Source organism: Vulpes vulpes, chromosome 5, assembly GCF_048418805.1.
Source record: "Vulpes vulpes isolate BD-2025 chromosome 5, VulVul3, whole genome shotgun sequence".
Taxonomy (NCBI): Eukaryota; Metazoa; Chordata; class Mammalia; order Carnivora; family Canidae; genus Vulpes; species Vulpes vulpes.
Genome location: NC_132784.1, coordinates 91,020,508 through 91,041,458, shown reverse-complemented (window position 1 = coordinate 91,041,458; position 20,951 = coordinate 91,020,508). Strand labels below are relative to the sequence as shown.

Genomic DNA, 20,951 nt, shown 5'->3' with positions numbered 1-20,951 from the left:
CTCACCTGGCCGAGCTATTGCAGTGCCTCCGCCGGCAAAGCCCGGGTGCTAGGAGGTTCTGCGGTCGGTCCAGGCCGCCTCATGGTCCGGGCCGCATGCATCCGTCCCTGCAGCCCTGGCCGGCCCCACGCGAGGAGCAGCACCCGTGCCGCAGCCGTGCTGCCTCCCGAAGGCCGCTGCGCTCGCCTGCCAGCGGGCATGGACACATGCGGTTTGGAGAAGAGCCGAGAAACGTAGCTCACTGATGCTGATGTTCACAACACGGGCGATTTGGTCTGTTTAATGTGTGCAGATAAATATGAAAAGTGGACTGGAAGAGGGCAGGACAGGAACGGGGTGGGAGGGTGACGAGGTTTGGAGGGCGGCATCGTCCACAGCGTCGGAGACAGGACGCCGGGACGGTGGGATGTGGTCTGCTTGATTCTAGGCCCTGCAGCTAACAGGGAAGGACACAAGGACAGTGAGGCATGTCACAGCCAGACTGCAACTTCCTGCACAATGTGTCCAGGACGCAGTGGGGTCCACGTCCCTCCTCTGAAACCTGGGTGGCACGTGACAGCCTGTGGCATAACCGGCGGGCGGGGACCCAACAGGCGCTTTGCCCTTGGGGCTCCAGAGGCCGTATGCGGGCGCCCTGGGTGACCTGCGGGCTGAGCACCTCACAAGAATGCAGCCAGCCCGGCTCTGCAGCAAGGGTCTATTCCTTCCCCCTGAGGCCGACCACATCATAAAGCAGGGACAGGCTGTGGGGCCCTAACGCCCTGACTCACAGAATCCACGGACACCAGCAGCTGCCTCACAGCAGCTGGGCTGCTGTGGTTCCCAGTGACATGAAGCTGGGACACACAGAGGAAGCAATAAAGGGAGAAGGCTGGCGGCTGGGGGAGACAGAGGCAGGAAGGGGCAAAGCCCATCATCCACCCACACGGCCTCCCACCCCCAGCCCTGCAGCAGCCGCACCCCAGGGCCCAGCCCTCATGTCCCAAGTGGAAGTGGAAGAGATTTGCCGTGCACCCCCCTTGCGTCCTGCCCGGCCGCCTGCACAGCTGCTCTCCACCTCGACTCCATCGTCACCAGAGGCCACCCCCTTGCCCTCTGCTGCCCATCTACCTGGGCCAGGAAAGGCCTGGCCCCCCAGGTTGAAGCCATGTGCTTCTGAGAGCCTCCCACATCTCACTCCCTCGCAAGCCCCCCACCCCTCCTGCCCACTCACCCACCACCATCACCTACCACCTGTGTCTCCCCAAAACTTCCTTCCCCTTTCCAGCCCTTTGAGCCCCAGTCCTTCGGGGTTGCTCTATTTTCTAGAGCCTTGCTTCCACTCCAAGACCAGGCTGCAGTCTTCGCGCAGCTTTCCCCCCATCCCCTGAGGCCCTGGTGTCCACTGCTTCCTCTCCGGAGTCCTCTGCTCTCTGTGTCCCCACCCCATAGCCTGCGCTTCCACCCCCACACGCCTGCTCCCCCAGGCCTCTGCAGCTCCACTTCCCCCGCGTGCCCCTCGGGGGGACTCTGCACCCACGGCCAGCCACCAGGTCCGGTCCTCTGCCCCTCCCGTCCCCACGCCCACCCCCCTGCACCCCTGGCCTCCCCCCCTGGGTCCCCGGGTCCCCGTGCTCCCACGACCCCGGACTCCCGCGCCCCCGCACCCTCGAGTCCCCGCGCCCCCCTGCGCCCCCGGACCCCTATGCCCCCGCGCCCCCCTGCGCCCCCGGACCCCTGCGCCCCCGGACCCCTACGCCCCCGCGCCCCCCTGCGCCCCCGGACCTCCGCGCCCCCGGACCCCTATGCCCCCGCGCCCCCTGCGCCCCCGCGTCCCCGCGCCCCCAGACCCCTGCGCCCCAGGACCCCCAGGCCCCCGCGCCCCAGCTCCCCTGCACCCCCGGGTCCCCGCGCTCCCGGACCCCTACGCCCCCGCCCCCCTGCGCCCCCGGGTCCCCGCGCCCCCAGACCCCTGCGCCCCAGCACCCCCGGACCCCCGCGCCCCCGCCCCCCTGCACCCCCGCGCCCCCGGACCCCCAGGTCCCCGCGCCCCCGCGCCCCCGCGCCGCGCGCCCAGGTGGATGCGCGCGCGTTGCGTGGAGACGAGCGGCGGGCACACCCTACCCCGGCGGCCCCGCCCCCCGCGCCGCGGATTGGCTCCCCGCGGGCTGCCCGGGCCCCGGTTGGCTGGCGCCGCGCGGCGGCCGGGCCCGTTTCACGGTGGGTAGCACCGCAGCGTGGATGCTGCTCGGTCCCGCCGCGGCCCCTAGGAGCGTGGAGCCGAGCGGCCGGGCGGGGCCGGGCGGGGGCACCGCCGGAGCCGCTCCGCCGCCCACCCCGGGCCCGCGGCCGAGGGCAGCCCGGGGTCGCGGCCGCGCCGAGTGGCCGCGGGCGGCGGACAAAGGGCCATGCGGGGCCGGGAGCCGCGGCGCGGGGCGCGCGGGAACCGGGGGCCGCAGCGGCGCCGCTGAGCACGCCCGAGGCGGGGCGGGGACGGCGCGATGCCGTGGTTCCCGGTGAAGAAGGTCCGCAAGCAGATCAAGCTGTTGCTGCTGCTGCTGCTGCTCACCTGCGCCGCGTGGCTCACGTACGTGCACCTGAGCCTGGTGCGCCAGGGCCGCGCGCTGCGCCAGCGGCTGGGCTACGGGCGAGGTAGGGAGGGGGCGCCGGGGGGCGGGGGGCGCGGCTCGACCGGGCCAGGAGCCCAGTGACGTCAGCAGTGACGCGCGCGACCCTCCCGGGGAGCGTCCCCCCACCTAGGCGGACTCGGGGATCCGACCCGGAGCCAGGAGCGACGGGGTTTCCCGAGGGCTCTGGGAGGCCCCGCCCCCAGGCCCCGCAGGCTGGGATTTTCGAGAAGGCCTGGCAGGTCCGCCCCTCGCCCCCTTAGCGGAGCCTCAGTCTACCCATCTGCCCGGGAGAGGGCCGGGGGTGGGGAAGGGCTTGGAGGGAGCTGACTGGCGCTGTAGGGCCGCTGTAGGGCCCGGGATGCCCCAGGCAAACCTCTCACAGGGGCCTGAGATGCTTTTGTGCGGAGGGGAAGCAGGGAGACAGCCTGGGGACCCCTCAACTGCCTGGAGTGAACTTTCCCAGGCTCCTCCAGCTCACTCCAGTGGGGACAGTGAACCCACAAAACAAGTCAGGCCCTGGGGAGTGTTGGGAGAGACAGCAGGGGAGGGTCGGGCTCCTGGGCTCCTGCAGCTCAGGGGATGCCTCGGGAGATGCGATGGCCTCTTGAAGGTGGTGACACACCTGGAGGAACGAGATTGGGACTGAAAAGCCGGTGGGGAGAGGAGAAGCAGAGAGCCTGGACCCTGGGCGGGGCGGGGGGACAGGAGAGGGAAGGACCTCGGGGCAGGCGTGACCCCACACACACATCCCGGGGCAGACTGCCCCGACCCTTAAGGAGGCAGGGTGCTGGGCATCCTTAGGACGGGAGGCGGGGAGACAGAGTCTTGCTTCCTAAAGACTCAGGCCCATGGCCGTGGCTCACAGCAGCCGGGCACTCTCCACCCAGGAGTCCAAGCCTCCCTGTTCCCACTCCTGCCTCCCAGCTGCCGAAGCCACGGCCACCCTCCTGTGCCTAGACACCAGGCCCCCCAGATCTTCCAGGCCCAGAGTCTGGAGCTTGTCCCAACCCCGAGTCTACACACCTCACAGCCACCACACTCTTGAGAGGCTGAGTCCCTAAAAGAGGTCCCCCTCCTCCAGCTATCAGCAAACAAGGCAAGACCCCAGAGCGTGACCCGGTGACACAGAACAAGACCGGTCTCCCTTCCCCAGCCACCTCTGTGGCTTCTCAAGCGACCACAGTCCTCCCCAACTTGACTTCCTGAGCAGCTGGGGAGTCTAGCTCAGCAACTGGGAGGGGGTGGGGGTGTGAGAACCCCATTTCTGAGTCCCTGTCTGCCCTCAGCTCCCCCAGCAGAGAGGCTGGGACACTGGCCAGACTGCCCTCACTGCTCCTGGGTGAGCAGGAGCCGCTCCGGGTCCTGGAAGGTCAGACTCCCACGTGGCACCTTCCAGGAACGGCCGGCGCCCTCGGGTCTCGGCTCTGGCCAGCCCCGCCTCGGGCCTGCCTTGGGCTCCCCCGGGGGCAGGGCTTGTGAGAAGCCGAGCAGCTAGACGTGCCCGGGGTCTTTTCAAGTATTGGGGTCAGTGCTATGTTCACTGACAACTGGGAGGCAGCGTCAGGGGGGCTACTTCCCTGGTGTTCCGTAGAGCGCCTGTGTGGCAGGTGGCCCTGTGTCCCTGCAGGACGGTGGCAGCAGCCTGGGCTGGGACCGCACCACCGAAGGCCCCTAATACCCATGGACTGAGCTTGGTGGGCAGGGAGCATCAGGGCCAGGCTGTGGGGATTTGGCCCTGAGCCTCTTAGGGGCTCATCTCCCAGCTGGACAGAGGGCGGCAAGGGAGGAACCCAGGAGGAGCAGGTGGGCAGGCACCATGGGCACCCACAGGCCAGAGACCAAGGGCAGCTGCCCTGTCCCGGAGAGGGGGCTCAGGCCATGTGTCCACACAGGAATCCAGCTCCCAGGGCTGGTTCGAAGGAAGGCCAGGGGGGTTGAAACCATGCTCGCCCTGGAGCAGAGGCTGGGCTCCCGGATGGGGGAGCCCTGGGTGGGAGTGCCAGGAGAGGCAGAGGTGGGATACAGTAAAGCCTCCCTTCAGAGCCTCAGGTCCCGGGGTGTGGCACCCACCCCCACCACCCAGGAGACAGCGCGGGACGTTCAGGTCCACAGCTCGGGCAAGAGGTCCGGGAATCTGAGGGAGTTGGGGTCCTGGACGTGGTCTGCCGCAGGCTAGGGCATGGGGGGTCCACGGACAGACCTAGGAAGGGGTCCCCCCGGGGGACAATCTCCCTCCAGAGTCCCGCTGGCCCAGGCCTCCACAGCCAGACCAGCGTGTGCAACCCCCTTCTGCCCAGACTGGTCAGGGCTCCTTTGGTCCCGAACCCCCACTCAAGGGCGGCAGGTGGCACCTGTGCCATGAGCCGGGCCCAGCCTCGCCTTACGACACAAGTGCCGGCTGTCCCGACAGCAAGGCCCGGCACTGACCCTTGGCACACTGTGGGGAGAGGGCAGGGGGGGCACAAAACCCCATGAGGGACAAGAGCTGAGGGTGCAGCGCGGTAGAGCTGGGGGCCTTGCTGGGGACACAGCCCGGTGGGGCGGCCAGGTGAGTGTGGACCTGTGGACCTCGCATGGGCTTGACGGGGGCTGCCTGCCCACAGAGGTGTGGAGGGGGCCCCGGCAGGGAGCAACTGCACAGCGACGGGGCAGCGGGTACCGGGAGCAGCTGACGCGGAGGGGCCGCAGCGGGAGGCGCCAGTGCCCCCGGCGGACCCCAGCAGCGGGGGCTGTGCCCCATGATGCCCCACGTGCCGCCCACAGACGGTGAGAAGCTGAGCGGAGTGACCGAGGGCAGGGGCGTCCGCGCTGCGCTGTCCACGCACAGGGCGGAGGACTCCAGTGAGAGCCGAGAGGAGGAGCAGGTGGTGAGCGGGGCCGCGGGCAAGAACGTGCTGCACCGTGCCCAGGCTCCGAGGCCGCGCATGGATGCAGGGGTGCGGCTGGCCAGCACCCGCGTGGCCTGGCCCGAGTTCCGCCTGTGCAGACGCAGGTGGTGCCTCGCGGGCTGGCCCAGGGTGCGGCTGGCAGGCGTGACAGGGCCGTCGGGACGTGTTGCCTGGGGGACGGTGGACTTGGGGCTTTCCGGCTGGCGGCGTGCAGGGCAGTCCTTGTGCAGTTTGTGTCGGGCTGTGTGTGCTTGTGTGACCCCTCCCTGACCTCCGTGTCTCAGCGTTGTCCCCGTTGACCCCGGTGCCTTTTCTTTCCTGGAGCCTGAAGGCCGGGACCCAAACCTGCCGTTCCCTGCGGGGGCCAGAAAGCCGCCCCCTCTGAACCTCACTCGTCAGGTGCCCCCGTGGTGGGAAGAGGTGAGCGCTGCTCGGCTTGTGGGGGCCGCGGGGGCGCGCTGGGGGAGGACTTTGCCCAAGGTAAGGCCCCCTCCCGCCCCACAGTACAAGGGGCAGGCGAATCTGCACGTCTTTGAGGACTGGTGTGGAGGCGCCGTGGGCCATCTGAGGAGGAACCTGCACTTCCCGCTCTTCCCCCACGTGAGTGCTGGGGGCAGGGCGCGCCCGCTCGTGGGGAGGGCTGCAGGGTGCGGAGGGCGTTCGGGCGCTTTGACATCACAGGCCCCTGCCCCTAGACCCGCACCACCGTCAAGAAGTTGGCCGTGTCCCCCAAGTGGAAGAACTACGGACTACGGATTTTCGGCTTCATCCACCCGGCGAGAGATGGTGCGAGGGTAGGGGTGTGCCGGGGAGGGGGTCAGAAGGGCCACACGCCCCCCTGAGTCCCTGTCCTGTGGCCTAGGAGACGTCCAGTTCTCTGTGGCTTCAGATGACAACTCTGAGTTCTGGCTGAGCCCAGACGAGAGCCCAGCGGGCGCCCAGCTGGTGGCCTACGTGGGCAAGGTACCCTGGACCCCACAGCGCGCCTGCCCCGGCCCTGCACCCACACGCCCGTCTGTCTTCAGCAGGCCTCCTGCGGCCTCCGTCACCTCCAGCTTCTGAGGGACGGGGACTGGATGAGGCTGGTGCCCCCAAGGAGAGGGTGAACCCCCACCCCCCACCCCCTCTGTATCGCTCCCCAGACCGGCTCAGAGTGGACGGCACCTGGAGAATTCACCAAGTTCAGCTCCCAGGTGTCCAAACCCAAGCGGTAAGTGCCTGGGGGGGCATGCGCATGAGTGAGCACACATTAGCACACACAGCACACCTGAAACCACTGCCCTCGTGCTATCCTGGCCAGACAGCGCTGGGGGCCATCCCAGAGCGCCCCATCTCTGGGCTCCCTGTTCTTGGGGCACGGTGGCCACGTGTCCCCCTGACTCCTCATGTCCCCAGGCTCATGGCCTCCCGGAGGTACTACTTTGAGCTGCTGCACAAACAGGACGACCGAGGCTCGGACCATGTGGAAGTGGGCGTGAGTGTGACTTGCCCTCTTAGAGCATCGCCTCCCTGCCCCTGCCCTCCCTGCTCCTAGTAGTCCCCGAAGGGCAGTGGTGTGGACCCTTCCCCCCGCCCCCGCCGTGTTCCCATCCAGTTGGCAAAGCAGACCCCCAGGGACTGCCCCCACCTGCTCGGAGAGGCTTCGTGGAGGAAGCGGGGCTTGAGTAGTCTTGAGAGATGACACGTTCACGGGGGGGGGGGGGGGGGGGGGGGGGGGGGGGGATATGTCCTCTTCAGGAGAGAATTTGGGACGGGCTGCATTGCATGGGATGAATTCCAGATCTCAGGAAGGCAGAGGATGGCAACACACAGCATTCCTCCAGAACTCCAGGGGGCGGGGGGTGGGGACAGCTCTGGCTTTGTCCTGAGGACGCGGTTATTGGGTTTACATTCCAGGAAAACCCCTTCAGCCCTGGAGCCCGGGGGAGGGATGTCTTGTGCAGTCCCTGAACCAGGGAGGTGGGAAAGGAGGGGGGGCAGGGGTGCGCACAGACAGAGGGCCCAACCTGGCTGCGCGTGGGGTGATGACTAGAGTGGGATGGGGGTGCTCAGCGCATCCCGTGGGAGGTCGCCTGTGTCCAGCATATGTGACAGGCATCACCCCAGCCCAGCTGGCACGGAGTGGGGTGACCTCGTGGAAGCCGTGGATGAGCTGGGAAGGGAAGAGGCCCTGGAACAGCTCCTGGAAAGTCCAGCCTGGGAGGAGGGAGGAGGGACAGAGCCTGCGGATGAGACTGGGAGACAGAGGGGGACCCTGGTCTCGTGAGGGGGGGTGTGCGGGCCCTGGGAGGGTCCGCGGTGACCTCCAGGAGAGCCGCGGCTGCAGAATGGGGAAGCAGGCCGCAGGGGGGTGCCCGGGACATCAGGAGGGGCCTGGAGGGAGCAAGGGGAGGGGGTCCTTACCTGCCTCCCATCCACCCTCCGGATTCCCTGCACCCTTGAAGGGGCTGTCCCAACTAGGTCCTATGCCCACATCAGAGAAGACCCGTTCTTTTGAAGCTGTTCCCGTTCTCACCCCACACCTTGGTCCTGACCGCTCTCTCCCTCCCCCAGTGGCGAGCCTTCTTGCCGGGCCTGAAGTTTGAGGTCATCGGCTCTGCTTATATCTCCCTGTACACAGGTGAGGGGCCCAGTGCCTCGGTGGGGAGGGGGGCTCTGGATGCCTGTGCAGAGAGCTGAGGAGTGGTCTTTGGGCACTCCTGGGGACCCCTGTGCCCCTCTGTGCCCCCAGATGAATCATCCCTGAAGATGGACCATGTGGCACACGTGCCCCAGTCTCCAGCTAGCCACGTGGGGGGGCACCTGCCGCAGGAGGAGCCCAGAGCTGACATGCTGCGCCCAGACCCCCGAGACACCTTCTTCCTCAGTGAGCCGGGACCCCCTGCCCAGGGGGCGGGGCTTGGGAGGTGGGGTGGGGCGCAGCCTGCCACTCACGCTGTGGCCACGCCCCCACAGCGCCCCGGGTGGAGCCTTCAAGCCTGGAGAATGTGCTGGAGCCCTGCGCCTACGCCCCCACCTACGTGGTCAAGGACTTTCCCATTGCGAGATACCAGGGCCTGCAGTTTGTAAGTGCCCGAGAGCCCCCCGGGACCCAGGCCGCCCCCCGGGGTTCCCTGAGCCCTGCGCCCCGCCCGCAGGTGTACCTGTCCTTCGTCTACCCCAACGACCACACGCGCCTCACTCACATGGAGACTGAAAACAAATGCTTCTACCGGGAGTCGCCGCTGTACTTGGAGAGGTGAGTGGGGGTGGGGGGGATGGGGGGCGCACCGGTGGGGCGGGGGGCGGGGTCCGCGCTAATGCCCCGCCCCCCCGCAGGTTCGGGTTCTATAAGTACATGAAGATGGACAAGGAGGAGGGCGAGGAGGACGAGGAGGACGACGTGCAGCGCCGGGCCTTCCTCTTTCTCAACCCGGATGGTGAGGCAGGCGCCCCGGTGCCCCCAGCCTGCGCCCCCCCCCCCCCCCCCCCCCCCCCCCCCCGGGGCCGGCGGCTCACCCGTGCCTCCCGCAGACCTCCTGGACGACGAGGACGAGGGGGAGCTGCTGGACAGTCTGGAGCCCACGGAGGCGTCCCCCCTGCGCGGCGGCCGCCTCCCCTCAGCCACGGCCCCCACCCCACCGAGCCCCAGGCGCTCCCGGGCGCTGAGCTGGGCCGCGCGCCCCCCGCCTCTCCTGCTGGGCCGCGCCCCGCGCCCCCGAGCTGCGCCCGCGCCGCCCAAGGTGTACGTGACCCGCGTGCGCCCCGGGCCGCGCGCGCCCCTTCGGGCCCTGGCGCCCCTGGGCCCGCGCAGCCCCCCGCGGCCGCCCTTCCCCGGCGTCTTCCTCCGCCCCCGGCCGCTCCCCCGCATGCAGCTGCGGGCGCCCCCCCGGCCGCCCCGGCCTCCAGGCCGCAGGACCGGCCGCCCCCAGGCCACGCAGCCGCGGACCCCCGCCCGGGCGCAGGCCACGCGGGGCAGCCGGGAGGGCCAGGCGCGCGTGCCCGCCCTCGCCGCGCCCACCGCGGGCTTGAACTCATCGTCGGAAGCACAGCCCGTGACTTCCTTCCTGAGCTTGTCCCAGGTGTCCGGGCCGCAGCTGCCTGGGGAGGACGAGCAGGAGGAGGAGGAGGAGGCGGACGAGGACGGGGCCCCAGGCACGGAGGACAGCGACGAGGCGGTGGGGCCCCCGCGCGGCCGCTGGCGCGAGGACGCCATTGACTGGCAGCGCACGTTCAGCGTGGGCGCCGTGGACTTCGAGCTGCTGCGCTCCGACTGGAACGACCTGCGCTGCAACGTGTCAGGGAACCTGCAGCTGCCCGAGGCCGAGGCCGTGGACGTGGTGGCTCAGTACATGGAGCGGCTGAACGCGCGCCATGGCGGGTGCGGGGGAGGGGGCGAGGGGGTGCAGGGGAGGGGGTGAGGGGGCACAGGGGAAGGGAGGCCCTGGTGGGTGTGCGGAGAGGGGGTGCAGGGGAGGGGGAGAGGGGGCACGGGGGAGGGGAGCCCTACTGGGTGTGTGGAGAGGGGGCCAGGGGAGGGCAGGCCCTGGTGGGTGCAGAGAGGGGAATCCAGGGAAGGGGGGGAGGGGAGCCCTGCTGGGTGTGCAGAGAGGGGGCACAGAGGAGGGCAGGCCCTGGTCTCTGGGAGCCTTCAAACCGAAGGCTCAGCCGAAGTCAGATGCTTAACTGACTGAGCCATTCAGGTTCCCCCAGACTTACTGGTATTTTAAGTAGAAAAGTCACTTCAGCCTATGGCAGCCTGGTCTCTGTCTGCCCAGTGCTTATAACCCAGAGTGGGCAGACACAGGACTCTCATTACAAAGGCCGGGTGATGGGCTCCGGGAGCGGCGCACACACTCCCTGGGGCAGAGTCTTGTCTGCCTGTCTCCTCTGGGGCTGCTTACGGTGCAGGTTCCCTGTCCACTGTTAGAAGCCTGACCCCCACACACACCCAGGACCGGCTCCCTGTCCTGCACCTCCAGACCCCACCCTCACCTTGCGCCTGAACCCAAGAACAAATCTGAGCCAGCCGGGTCTGTCCTCGAGGGACAGACACAGCCAAAGGTCAAGCCCAGAGTACCCGGACCCCTCCTCTCCTGGCATCGTGCCACTGGGTCTTCCAAGCGGGTCTCCCTCTGACTCCAGGGAAGTACCCAGTGCTCCTGCCCGTTGCTGTCTCTGGTCTCCCCCAGGTCCTGAGATTCCAGGCCTGTCTGCACCCCCACCCCCTCATAGGTAGTGCTGTGAAGAGTGGGAGGCCCCATCTGGGCCCCCAGAAGACCCTGGAAAGTTCTGAGCCATGTGAGCCCTGAAGGAGGAGCAGGATCTGGTCAGCTAGCCACGGCAGGCAAAGGCAGGGGGGCCGGAGGATGCAGAGGCCAGAGGAGGGGCCACTGTGGGCCTCGAGCAACCTGCCCAGCACCCCTCTTTCTTGCTTGCAGTACAAGGTTCTGGGCAGGACAGGGGTTCGACCTGTTTGGGTTGGAGACCGGCGTCTCCCCGCCTTGAAGAGGAGTAGACAGGATGGGAAGCCCAGAGGAGCCACGAGTGACAGGCCATGATGGGACGGACAGCATGGGTGGGCGGGGGTTGGCTTCTGGGGGACCCTCAGCTTCCCAAGAGCGGTGGACGGGTGGCCCCAGCACCGAGGGTGCGGGTAGACCCAGGGCGTCTGCAGCAGAACATCCCTGATGCTGGGGAGACCTCGTGGGGAGGGCAGGGTGGACAGGAGGGGTGGGCGCCCCTCGGGGGTCACACAGGTAGGCGCCACAGTGAGGGGCGCTGCCCACGCAGGAAGGACAGGTGGGAGGGAGCAGCAGGGCAGGAGCCCGTTTTCCCGGGATGAGCAGCCTCTGCTTGAAGGCAGGGCAGGGGACAAAGGACACTCAGCGGGGCAGGGGCAGGCCCAGGCACGTCCTCGGGGCCTCCGAGCGGCAGGCGCACACCGGGAGCCGGTTGGAGGCTCCAGCAGAGACGCGGGCGCCAAGAAGGGGGCTCAGCCCGCGTGAGGGCACGTGGAGGGCAACTTAGGATCTGCTCGCGGCCCTCTGAGGCTACCTGAAGACCTCGACCTCGTCCTGCGGCCGCTGGGGGCCCTGAAGCCCCCTGAGCGCCTCCTAGAGGAGAGGGTCCACTGGGGAGGCCGGGTGGTCGGCCGACGTGGCTGCCCCCCGCGGGACGGAGGTGCTCCGCGTGGCCTGCCTTCTCCAGCTCCCTGGCGGGCCTGGGGTGCGGGGAGCCCGACCACCTGGGGGGGTCACCGAGCAGAGGGGGGACCGCCCGCCCCCAGGCCAAGGGCGCTGACCCAGGCCACTCGGCTTCCCAGGCGCTTCGCGCTCCTGCGCATCGTGAACGTGGAGAAGCGCCGAGACTCGGCCCGCGGCAGCCGCTTCCTGCTGGAGCTGGAGTTGCAGGAGCGCGGGGGCGGCCGCCGGCGCCTGTCGGAGTACGTGTTCCTGCGGCTGCCCGGGGCGCATGCCGGGGACGGGGACGCTGACACCTACGCCGAGCCCGATGCGCGGAGCCCGGAGCCCGCCCCTGCCGCCCCCACGCGCCCCGACGGCCGCCCCGAGCTCTGCCGGCCACTGCACCTGGCCTGGCGCCAGGACGTGATGGTGCACTTCATCGTGCCAGGTGCGTGGGGGCGGGGGGGGGGGCCTGGTGAGGGAGCCCAGGTGCGCGGGGGGCGGGGGGTGGGGGGTGGGGAGCCTCCAGGACGGGGGAGCCTGGTGAGCAGAGGCCGCTTGGGGTGGACTCAGGCCCGTCTTCCCCCAGTGAAGAACCAGGCGCGCTGGGTGGCACAGTTCCTGGCGGACATGGCCGCGCTGCACGCCCGCACCGGTGACTCGCACTTCAGCGTCATCCTGGTGGACTTCGAGAGCGAGGACATGGACGTGGAGCGGGCCCTGCATGCCGCCCACCTGCCTCGGTAACCGTGCCCGCACCCCTGCCTCCTGGGGGCCGCGGGTTCCCCCTGTGCCTCGGGGCTGCCCCGTGACTTCCCACCCACTCTCTCTCACCCCTTCACCCCCCCCCAGGTACCAGTACCTGAGGCGAACCGGAAACTTCGAGCGCTCCGCCGGCTTGCAAGCTGGCGTGGACGCCGTGGAGGTGTGCGGAGGGGACGCGCGGGCAGGGAGCCGAGGGAGGGCTGGGCCTGAGGGAACGGCGCCAGGGGACCTCTATGATCTCGGTGATCTCCACCTCCAGGACGCCAGCAGCATCGTCTTCCTGTGTGACCTGCACATTCACTTCCCGCCCAACATCCTGGATGGCATCCGCAAGCACTGTGTGGAGGGCAAGCTGGCCTTCGCGCCCGTGGTCATGCGCCTGGGCTGCGGGAGCTCGCCAGGGGACCCACACGGTAATGCCCTGGGCGGCCCCAGAGCACTAGGGCTGCTGCCTGCGCCAGGGTAAAATCGAGGCCCCGGAGGCAGGCCTGGGCCCGTCGGTGCCCCTCCTGGTGCCCAGGTCCCCCCAGAACCTCCAGGGTTATGCCTGACCCCAGGAGCCTCCTCCAGCACCCTAGTCACAAGCTCCGCAGATGGGTGCCCCCGGGAGCCGCTCCAACCTGGGACCCTGTCCCGGACCCACTCCTGCGGCTGGGGAGGAAGGCTCGCGGGGCCAGGGGTCTGAGGGGCACTTTCCTGCCCAGGTTACTGGGAGGTGAATGGCTTCGGCCTTTTCGGGATCTACAAGTCAGACTTTGACCGGGTCGGAGGCATGAACACCGAGGAGTTCCGCGACCAGTGGGGGGGCGAGGACTGGGAGCTCTTGGACAGGTGAGTGCCTCCCCAGCCCTCGGGGAGACCAAGGATGCTTCCATAGGTTCCCCTGAGTGGGGAGGATGAAGCCTGGGGGATCCTCCCGGCTGCGGGGACCGTGTCCTCCTGCTTGGTCTCTGCCCGAGGAGAGGCCCTTTGACCTCACCCCGAGTCCCCAAGTCCCTTCCTACTTCCAGGCCCTACAGACTCTGTCCCCAGACCGCGCCGCCCCCGTGGTGCCCCTGGGCCCCCATCGCCACCAGGTCCCAACGCGGTGGGAGCCCTGACCCCCCAGATCCTACAGGCTCGGGGGCAGTGCCGCCACCCCACCCCGGCTCCTGACACCCCTTTCTGCCCAGGGTCCTGCAGGCAGGGCTGGAGGTGGAGCGGCTCCGACTGAGGAATTTCTACCACCACTACCACTCCAAGCGGGGCATGTGGGGCACGCACAGCCGGAAGGGCTCCCGCGGTGGGGGCCTGTGACCAGGCCGCCTGCCCGGCTGCACCCCAAGGTGGCGGCTGGGGGCCGGGCCCCGGGCCTGGTCCCGAACGACACGGGGCGCCTCGCAGGGCACTGCCACCACCGTGCCTGGCCTACGCGGCCACCCCGCGCCCTTCGCCGCGAGGCAGCCTTCACAGCTGCGTGGAGCCCGCCGGTCTCCACACCCTGTGCGATGATTTCTGTGAAATTTTGCCGTAGCGACGACATTGTTTTCAGGATTTCCAAGAGTTATGTCTGTTCCGTTTTTTATTCAGAATGAAATGAAATATTTTTTTTAGTTCTGACTGGTCCTCTGCCTGGTTGTGTCGGGAGGGCAGAGGCGATGCCCAGCGACAGCAGGGAGCCCGCCGGCCTTGGGTACCCAGAGCCCCTGCCCCAAGGGCCTGCACATGGCTGCAGCCGCCACACCGCCCCCTCCGCCCCCTCCGCCCCCTGCCACGCTCGGGAGCCTCGGCTCCGGAGGTGGGCTGACCTCCTTCCCCCCCACCTCGGTGTGGTGGAGGCACGCGGCCTTGGGCAGGGGCACGGCCTTGGCACCTGCCGGGAAGGAGCACTTGGCCATCGCACTGCCCTCCCTTTTGAAAACAGAACTTGGGTGTCAGTCGCGACCCCGTCGTCCCAGGAGGGGAAGGTGAACGGGCAGGGTCCTAGGAGCATGCTGGGGGCAGCACTCGGCTGAGCTGCCGGAAGCAGAAAACCCCTCTCAAGCTGGTTGACACTGTGATGGGGGGAGGGGAGCTGGGAGCTGATCTGACTTCTGTTCACGTAAGTGGGAGTTCAGGCTCTGGGCGCTCCGGGTGAGTACTGACAGGTGAAGATGCTGTCGAGGCCTGGCTCCTCCTGGGGGTGTCAGCTGTCGGAAGCTGGGTCCCAGCCCCAGGAGGGAGGCTGGTGCTCTGCCTGTGGGAGATCTCTGTGGCCGGCACAGACAGCGGAAAACGTCTCATAGTTCTGGGGGTCCGAGGTCCTAAAGCCAAGGTCTCTACAGGCTCGAGCTCCTGGAAGCTTTAAGATCAAACCGGCTTCACCCTCGGTCCACTAAGAGGCTGCTTAGGTTCTGGGCTCAGGGCTTCTTCTGCCCTCAAGCCAGCAGCTTGCTGTTTTCACACCGGCCACTCCGGAGCTCCCGGCGTCTCCTCTCTGCTTCCATTGTCGCATCTTCCCCCGACCCTCCTAACTCCGTCCCGTGAGGACACCTATGACTACACATTCACCAGGATAATCTCCCATCTCTATCAGTATTCTTTATGTAACCACATCTGCAGAGTCCTTCTTGCCACGTAAGGTGACGGTCACAGGTTTCAGGGATTGGGGCCTGGATGCCTTTGGGGCCATGATTCTTCCTCGTTCACATTCAGTGGGAAGGCTGTCCAACCCAGCAGCCCAAACAGTCCTCGTGAGGTTGACCCAAGGTGTCATCTAAGGTCGTACCTTGCCATGAACACGGGGCAGCAGGAAGGATCCCAGGGAGAGAAGAACCAGATGGACACCACCCTCTGGCCCTGAGAAGATTCTAGAAATGACCCTGCTAGAAGGGACATTCAGCCCTGCCACCGCTGAGCAGAGTGGCCAGCAGATGCTTGTGGACACTAAGTCATCTGTGACCAGCTTCACAACAGGTGCTGCTAGTCCAGAGAGCACAAGTGCCTACGGGGCAGCGGGCGCAGCTCACCCGCCTCATCCCTGCTCGGAAGCTACCAGGGCCCTTCGTTCATGCTGCCCTCCTCTCCCCTAGTGTGAGCTCAGATGGCATTTTCTCTTTTTCATAACAAGAAAACTAGTGCTGGCTGCAGAAATACATTCTCCAAAAGGGAGAGGAGGAGAGAAGAGAAACGTCAACAATAGGCAGGTGAAGCAAACACCTCAGAGAAATTATGTCAGGAAGCAGGAGAAGATTTCAAGCGAAACCCCATGTAATCTGGATTATACATACACCATAATTTATTAACCCATTTTAGCAATTATTTATTGAGCACACAGTACATGTTGAGCAGTTAAGCATGAAGGGAAAAGAAGTGAACACGAGAGACAAGAATTGGCCCTCTTGGAACTTTACCTTCCGGCGAAGGGTGAGGGGAGCAGACAATAGACACAACACAGAAAATGTCTAGTATGTTAGCTGGTGGCAGCTGTTGTAGAAAATAATTAAGCCCCCTCCCCCCAAAAAAGAAAAAGAAGATAATTAAACCCTGAAAGAGAACAGTAAGTTTGAGCGAGCCCGCAGTTGTAAACAGTGCTCAGAGAAAGCAAGCCTGAGAAGCAGATGTCCCAGAGAACACCTGCAGGCTGTACAGCGGCTACGGTCAGAGGTGACACTTGAAATTGTTCTTTTCTAATTAGTGATTAATGCCTGTCACCACTCCTCAGTGTCATACTGGAAGTACATTGACCCTTGAACAATACAGGGGGGTTAGGGCAGCAACCCCCTGCATAGTCGAAAATCCCTATATAACTTTAGCCCCCAAAACCTGGCTGCTAAGAGCCTACTGGTGATGGGAAGCCTCACCAATAACGCAAAACTGTCAGTTGACACATATTTTGTTATTATTGTTTATTTTTTTAATTTTTTGACACATTTTATATGAATTATGTACTGTTTTTAAAATAAGCTGGAAAAAAGAAAATGTTAAGAGAATCACAAGGAAGAGAAACTACACTTAGGGTACTGCACTGTATCAAAAAAAAAAAAAATCCAGAAATAGGTGGACCTGCACCGTTCAAACACATGCTGTTCAAGAGTCAACCACATTAGCTAATGCAATAAGACAAGAAAACGAAATAAGAGTTAGACATATGGGAAATTAAAGGGATGCATGCATAAAGGGCTTTGTTTGCAGATGATCAGCTATGTAAAAAATCCAAAAGAATCAGCAAAACAACAAACCATCCTGGAACTAACAAGCAATTGCAACAAAGTTGCAGGATATAAAGTTAATACACCAAAGTCACTTGCTTTCCTATAGATCAGCAATGAATAATTAGAACTTGAAATTTAGGGGCACCTGGGAGGTTCAGAGGTTGAGCGTCTCCCTTTGGCTCAGGGTGTGACCCCAGGGGTCTTGGGATCGAGTCCCACATCGGGCTCCCCGCAGGGAGCCTGCTCCTCCCTCTGCCTGTGTGTATCGCATGAATAAATAAAATCTTTAAGTATTTTTTTTTTTTTTGAGAGAGAGAGAGTACAAGCAGGGGAAGAAGCAGGCTCCCTGCAGGGAGCCAGACGCAGGGCTCAACCCCAGGGCCCAGGATCATGGCCCAAAAGGAAGGCAAACACTTTACCACCTGAGCCACTCAGGTGCCCCAGAACTTGAGATTCAAAACACGATACCATTTACATTAACCAAAAAAAAAAAAGCTTATGTATAAAATAACAAAATACACCGAAGATCTATATGAGGAAAACTGCAAAAACTCATGAACGACCTCGAAGAAAAGTTAAATAAATGGAGAAATGTCCTGTGTTCGAAAAGTTAAATAAATGGAGAAATGTCCTGTGTTCATGAACAGGAAGACCCCGTATTACCATGATTCCTGCTCTTCCCAACTTGATATGTAGAGTCCGTGCAATCCCAACCACAATTGCAGCAGGTGATTTTGTGGATGTCAACAAATTGATTTGAAAGTTTATGTGAAGAGACCAAAAAGACCCAGAAAAGCCAACACGATATTGAAGGAGAAGAACAAAGTTGGAGGGCGCTGCCCGGCTTCAAGGCTGGCTGGGGAGAGACAGCGATCAACACCACGTACAGATGAAAGTAGACAGATCAAGGGAACAGAATAGAGAGGTCAGCCCCACACGGGCGCCTGGTAGGCTCTCTTGGGGAAGCGGGGGCCTTCGGCGCAGGTTGTGATCTCAGGGTCCTGGGATGGAGCTCTGGGTCGGCCTCCCAGCTCCTTGGGGAGCCTCCTTCTCCCTCTCCCTCTGCTGTAGCTCCCCCTTCTGTGCTCTCTTGCTCTGTTAAATAAATAAATAAAACCTAGAAAAGAAAGAAAGAAGCCACATACGTGTGGCCAACTGATCTTTGACAAAGAAGCAAAGGCGGGCAGCCCGGGTGGCTCAGCGGTTAGCGCCGCCTTCAGCCCAGGGTGTGATCCTGGAGACCCCAGGATCGAGTCCCATGTCGGGCTCCCTGCACGGAGCCTGCTTCTCCCTCTGCCTATGTCTCTGCCTCTATCTCGGTGTCTCTGTCTGTCTCTCATGAATAAATAAGTAAAATCTTTAAAAATAAAAAAAATTTAAAAATGGTCCCAAGACCTTAACGGGCACCTCACCGAACAGGATGCACAGATGGCAAACAAGCACATGCAAAGTTGCCCCACATACGACCCACGAGGGAAATGAGAGCATCAAGACACCGATCCCTTCGCACGCCTGCTAAACAGCCCAGATCTGGGACATGACGTCAAACGCTGACGACACACAGAGTGGCGGCAGGCATGCAGGGTGCACAGCCGCTTGGGAAGACGCTTGCCGGCTTCTCGCAGAACCAAACCACTTCTTCCCGGAATCCAGCACTCATGCTCCTGGATAGTTACCCCGATGAGGTGAAAACTTGTGTCCGTACAAAACCTGCGCACGGAGGGTCAAGGCAGCTTTGCTCATAATTGCCCCAAACTGGAAGCAGCCGGCGTGCCCTTCAGCCGGCGATGGTAACCTGTGGTTCTGTGCAGACCACAGAATGGTATTCGGCACCCAGAGCAGAACACACACACACACACACACACACACACACGCACGCACGCACACCCCTAAATGCTTATCGCCAAGTGAAAGAAGCCACTCTGAAGAGGTTGCGTGCTGTGTGGCTCCGTCCAGGGACGTTCTCGTAAAGGTAAACCTACAAGACCAGACAAAGGCCAGTGGGAACCAGGGGTCGGGCCGGACTGGGGGTGGAGAGGCAGACGGAGGGCTTCAGGGCAGGGAAGCTGCTCCGTGCCATACTCTGGCGCATCCGTGTCATCACCTGTGAGCCCAGGCCCACGGCACGCAGCCCCACCCCCAGCCTGAAGCACACCATGGGCGTGGTGGGGCCCATGCAGGCTCAGCTGAGCAACCCGCCAGGTGGGAGATGCCCCAGCAGGGGGCGGGGGCAGGGGCAGGGGCAGGGGGCAGGGTAGGGGCTGGAGCAGGGGCTGGGGCAGGGGCTGGGGCAGGGGCTGGGGCAGGGGCTGGGGCAGGGGCTGGGGCAGCGTCAGGCACAGGGGCAGGGGGCAGGGGGCGGTGGAGGGGAAGTCTCGGCACCTGCCTCTTGGTTTTGCTGTAGACCTAAAACTGCTCTGAAAATTAAGTCTGCTTTAAAAATCAACATTAAGGGACTCCCGGGGGGCTCAGCGGTGGAGCATCCGCTTTCGGCCCAGGGTGTGGCCCTGGGGTCCCAGGATCCAGTCCCACATCTCCCTCTGCCTGTGTCTCTGAGTCTCTCTGCGTCTCTCAGAATAAATAAAATCTTTAAAAAATAATAAAAAAATAATCAACAATACAAACAAAGAAAATCAAACTCTGACAACACTCAGAGGGCGAATGGAAGGGAAAAAGGGAACCGTTACAGGAATAAAGGCCACCTTAGGAATTTCAGAAGCTAAGAGCAGCCGCCACTAAAAGCCCAGCGAGGAAGCTGAGTCGTGGACCCGGAGGAAATGGAACGGGGAGGACGGCGCTGCCCGCGGTTCCTGGGAAGACAGGACATGGGACAAGACGAGAGACGCGGGTGAAGGGTTGAGCAGGGGGAGACCCTCCCGGAGCAGACACAGGCCACCATCTGGCACTCGGGTGCCCACCTGCCAAGCACCGGCGCACCGAGTCGGGGGCAGTGGGGTGGCCGCGGGGGTCAGGTCAGCGCCCTGGTCACACCGCCTTCCCCTGCGGCACCCAGTGCGCACAGGTCCTGGAGCAGGTGGGCGGCCCGTGGGGGTGCACGCAAGGTGCCGGGGCCGCGGGGCACCTGTGCACTCAGCCCAGGCGCAGGAAGGAGGTGGGGCACGGCAGGTGCCAGGTCCCAAGAGTGCCACGCAGGATCCCCGGGGGCTGGGCGTGGAGGCCACTGGGCCACAGGCTCGGGCAGTGGTGCCACGGCGGGTCCAGGAAGGACCGTGGAGGAGTCCAGGCTGTGGGAGGCTGGGAGGTGCGGGCGGGACGCGGCCAGAGGAGGTGGGCGGGTGCTGGGGGGCCCTCCGTGGGCCTGCCCCCCTCATGGCCACCTGCCTGCCCCACCCCCCGGACTGTAACGTCTTGGAGCTTTCCCGTCTCCTGCTCCTTAGGCCCTAGCGCCCAGCTCCCGGCCCCTGAGGCCAGCTGAGGGGTCCTCCCTCCAGTCCAGGTCTTCGTCCCTCGCCCACCTTCAGAGACCTTTCTGGGAGCAGGGTCCCCAGGGGCGGGCAGGCAGGCGGCCTCCCAGGACCCAGGTCCCCCGGCCCAGGTGGGTGGAGGAGTGCGAAGTCCCCGCCCCCCCACGCTGTCGCTGCTGACCCAGGTAGGAGCCGATCTCGGCCCCGGCCCTGCCACACAGACGGCTCCACTCTCTGCCTTCTTCCTTCCCTGGTGGATCTTCCCTTGGTCACAGGCCCACCTCCTCCAGGAAGCCCTCCTCAAGCCTAAGCGTGAATTCTCCTGCACCCCCTCCCCAAGCACTGGCTCCAGGAAAAGAGGGCTCTGGGGTGGACAGAAGGCGGGCAGCCGGGGCCACGGGGCTCCCAGCCTGGGGCTGAGTGGTGGTAGCGGGTCCAGGCCAGGACCAGAGCTCCCCGCCCTGCAGGGGTCAGAGGGAATGCACCTAAGACCCCAGGATTTCAGAAATAGGGAGCTGCAGAGGTAAGAGGTCAGGGAGGCCCCGCTCAGCTTTGGGGCAGGGAAGGCCCCCTGGCCATGCCCCCCCGGCCGGGCCCTCCATCCTCTGTGGCTCCGGCCTGCCACCCGGGGCCGCCCCGCAAGCCCTTTGAGACCCCACCCGCAGCCTGGAAGCTGCCAGGCTTGGCCTCTGCGGGGCGCCAGTGGGCCTGGGGAGCCCCCAGATGCAGGGCGGGCCCCAGCCCCGTGCCAGGCGTGTGCCTCGAGGTGCACTCGGCGCCGCACAAACTTGTCTCCCAGGATTTTTCCACACAAAACACGTCTCCCAGGAAAGCAACCGGTCTGATGAGCTGGGCGTGCAGGCGTTCCCACCCCGCCCTCCAGGGCCCCCACAGGACCGTCCTGCAGTGAGAGGCCGCCCCTGTCGGA

At 64.8% G+C, this 20,951-nt stretch overlaps 1 protein-coding gene across 1 annotated transcript; it reads left to right on the top strand.

The window, feature by feature from the left end:
* The first annotated feature begins 2,304 nt into the window (after nucleotides 1–2,304).
* Nucleotides 2,305–14,022, top strand: B4GALNT4 (beta-1,4-N-acetyl-galactosaminyltransferase 4). The gene is made up of 20 exons (XM_072759240.1): nucleotides 2,305–2,631; nucleotides 5,373–5,476; nucleotides 5,822–5,917; nucleotides 6,002–6,097; nucleotides 6,193–6,283; nucleotides 6,360–6,460; nucleotides 6,640–6,707; nucleotides 6,893–6,971; nucleotides 8,051–8,117; nucleotides 8,229–8,363; nucleotides 8,453–8,562; nucleotides 8,635–8,735; nucleotides 8,816–8,916; nucleotides 9,011–9,857; nucleotides 11,802–12,109; nucleotides 12,251–12,404; nucleotides 12,514–12,586; nucleotides 12,686–12,839; nucleotides 13,131–13,257; nucleotides 13,599–14,022. The coding sequence occupies exons 1-20, from the start codon at nucleotides 2,481–2,483 to the stop codon at nucleotides 13,720–13,722; spliced, it is 3,087 nt and encodes a 1,028-aa protein (XP_072615341.1). The 5' UTR covers nucleotides 2,305–2,480; the 3' UTR covers nucleotides 13,723–14,022.
* The last annotated feature ends 6,929 nt before the right edge of the window (nucleotides 14,023–20,951 follow it).

Bases quoted from the DNA above. Each gene is read 5' to 3' on its own strand.
- B4GALNT4 (XM_072759240.1), top strand. From the start codon at position 2,481: ATGCCGTGGTTCCCGGTGAAGAAGGTCCGCAAGCAGATCAAGCTGTTG. The intron at 5,918-6,001 runs GTGAGCGCTGCT...CCCGCCCCACAG, and splicing joins TGCCCCCGTGGTGGGAAGAG to TACAAGGGGCAGGCGAATCT. The intron at 6,708-6,892 runs GTAAGTGCCTGG...TCATGTCCCCAG, and splicing joins CAGGTGTCCAAACCCAAGCG to GCTCATGGCCTCCCGGAGGT.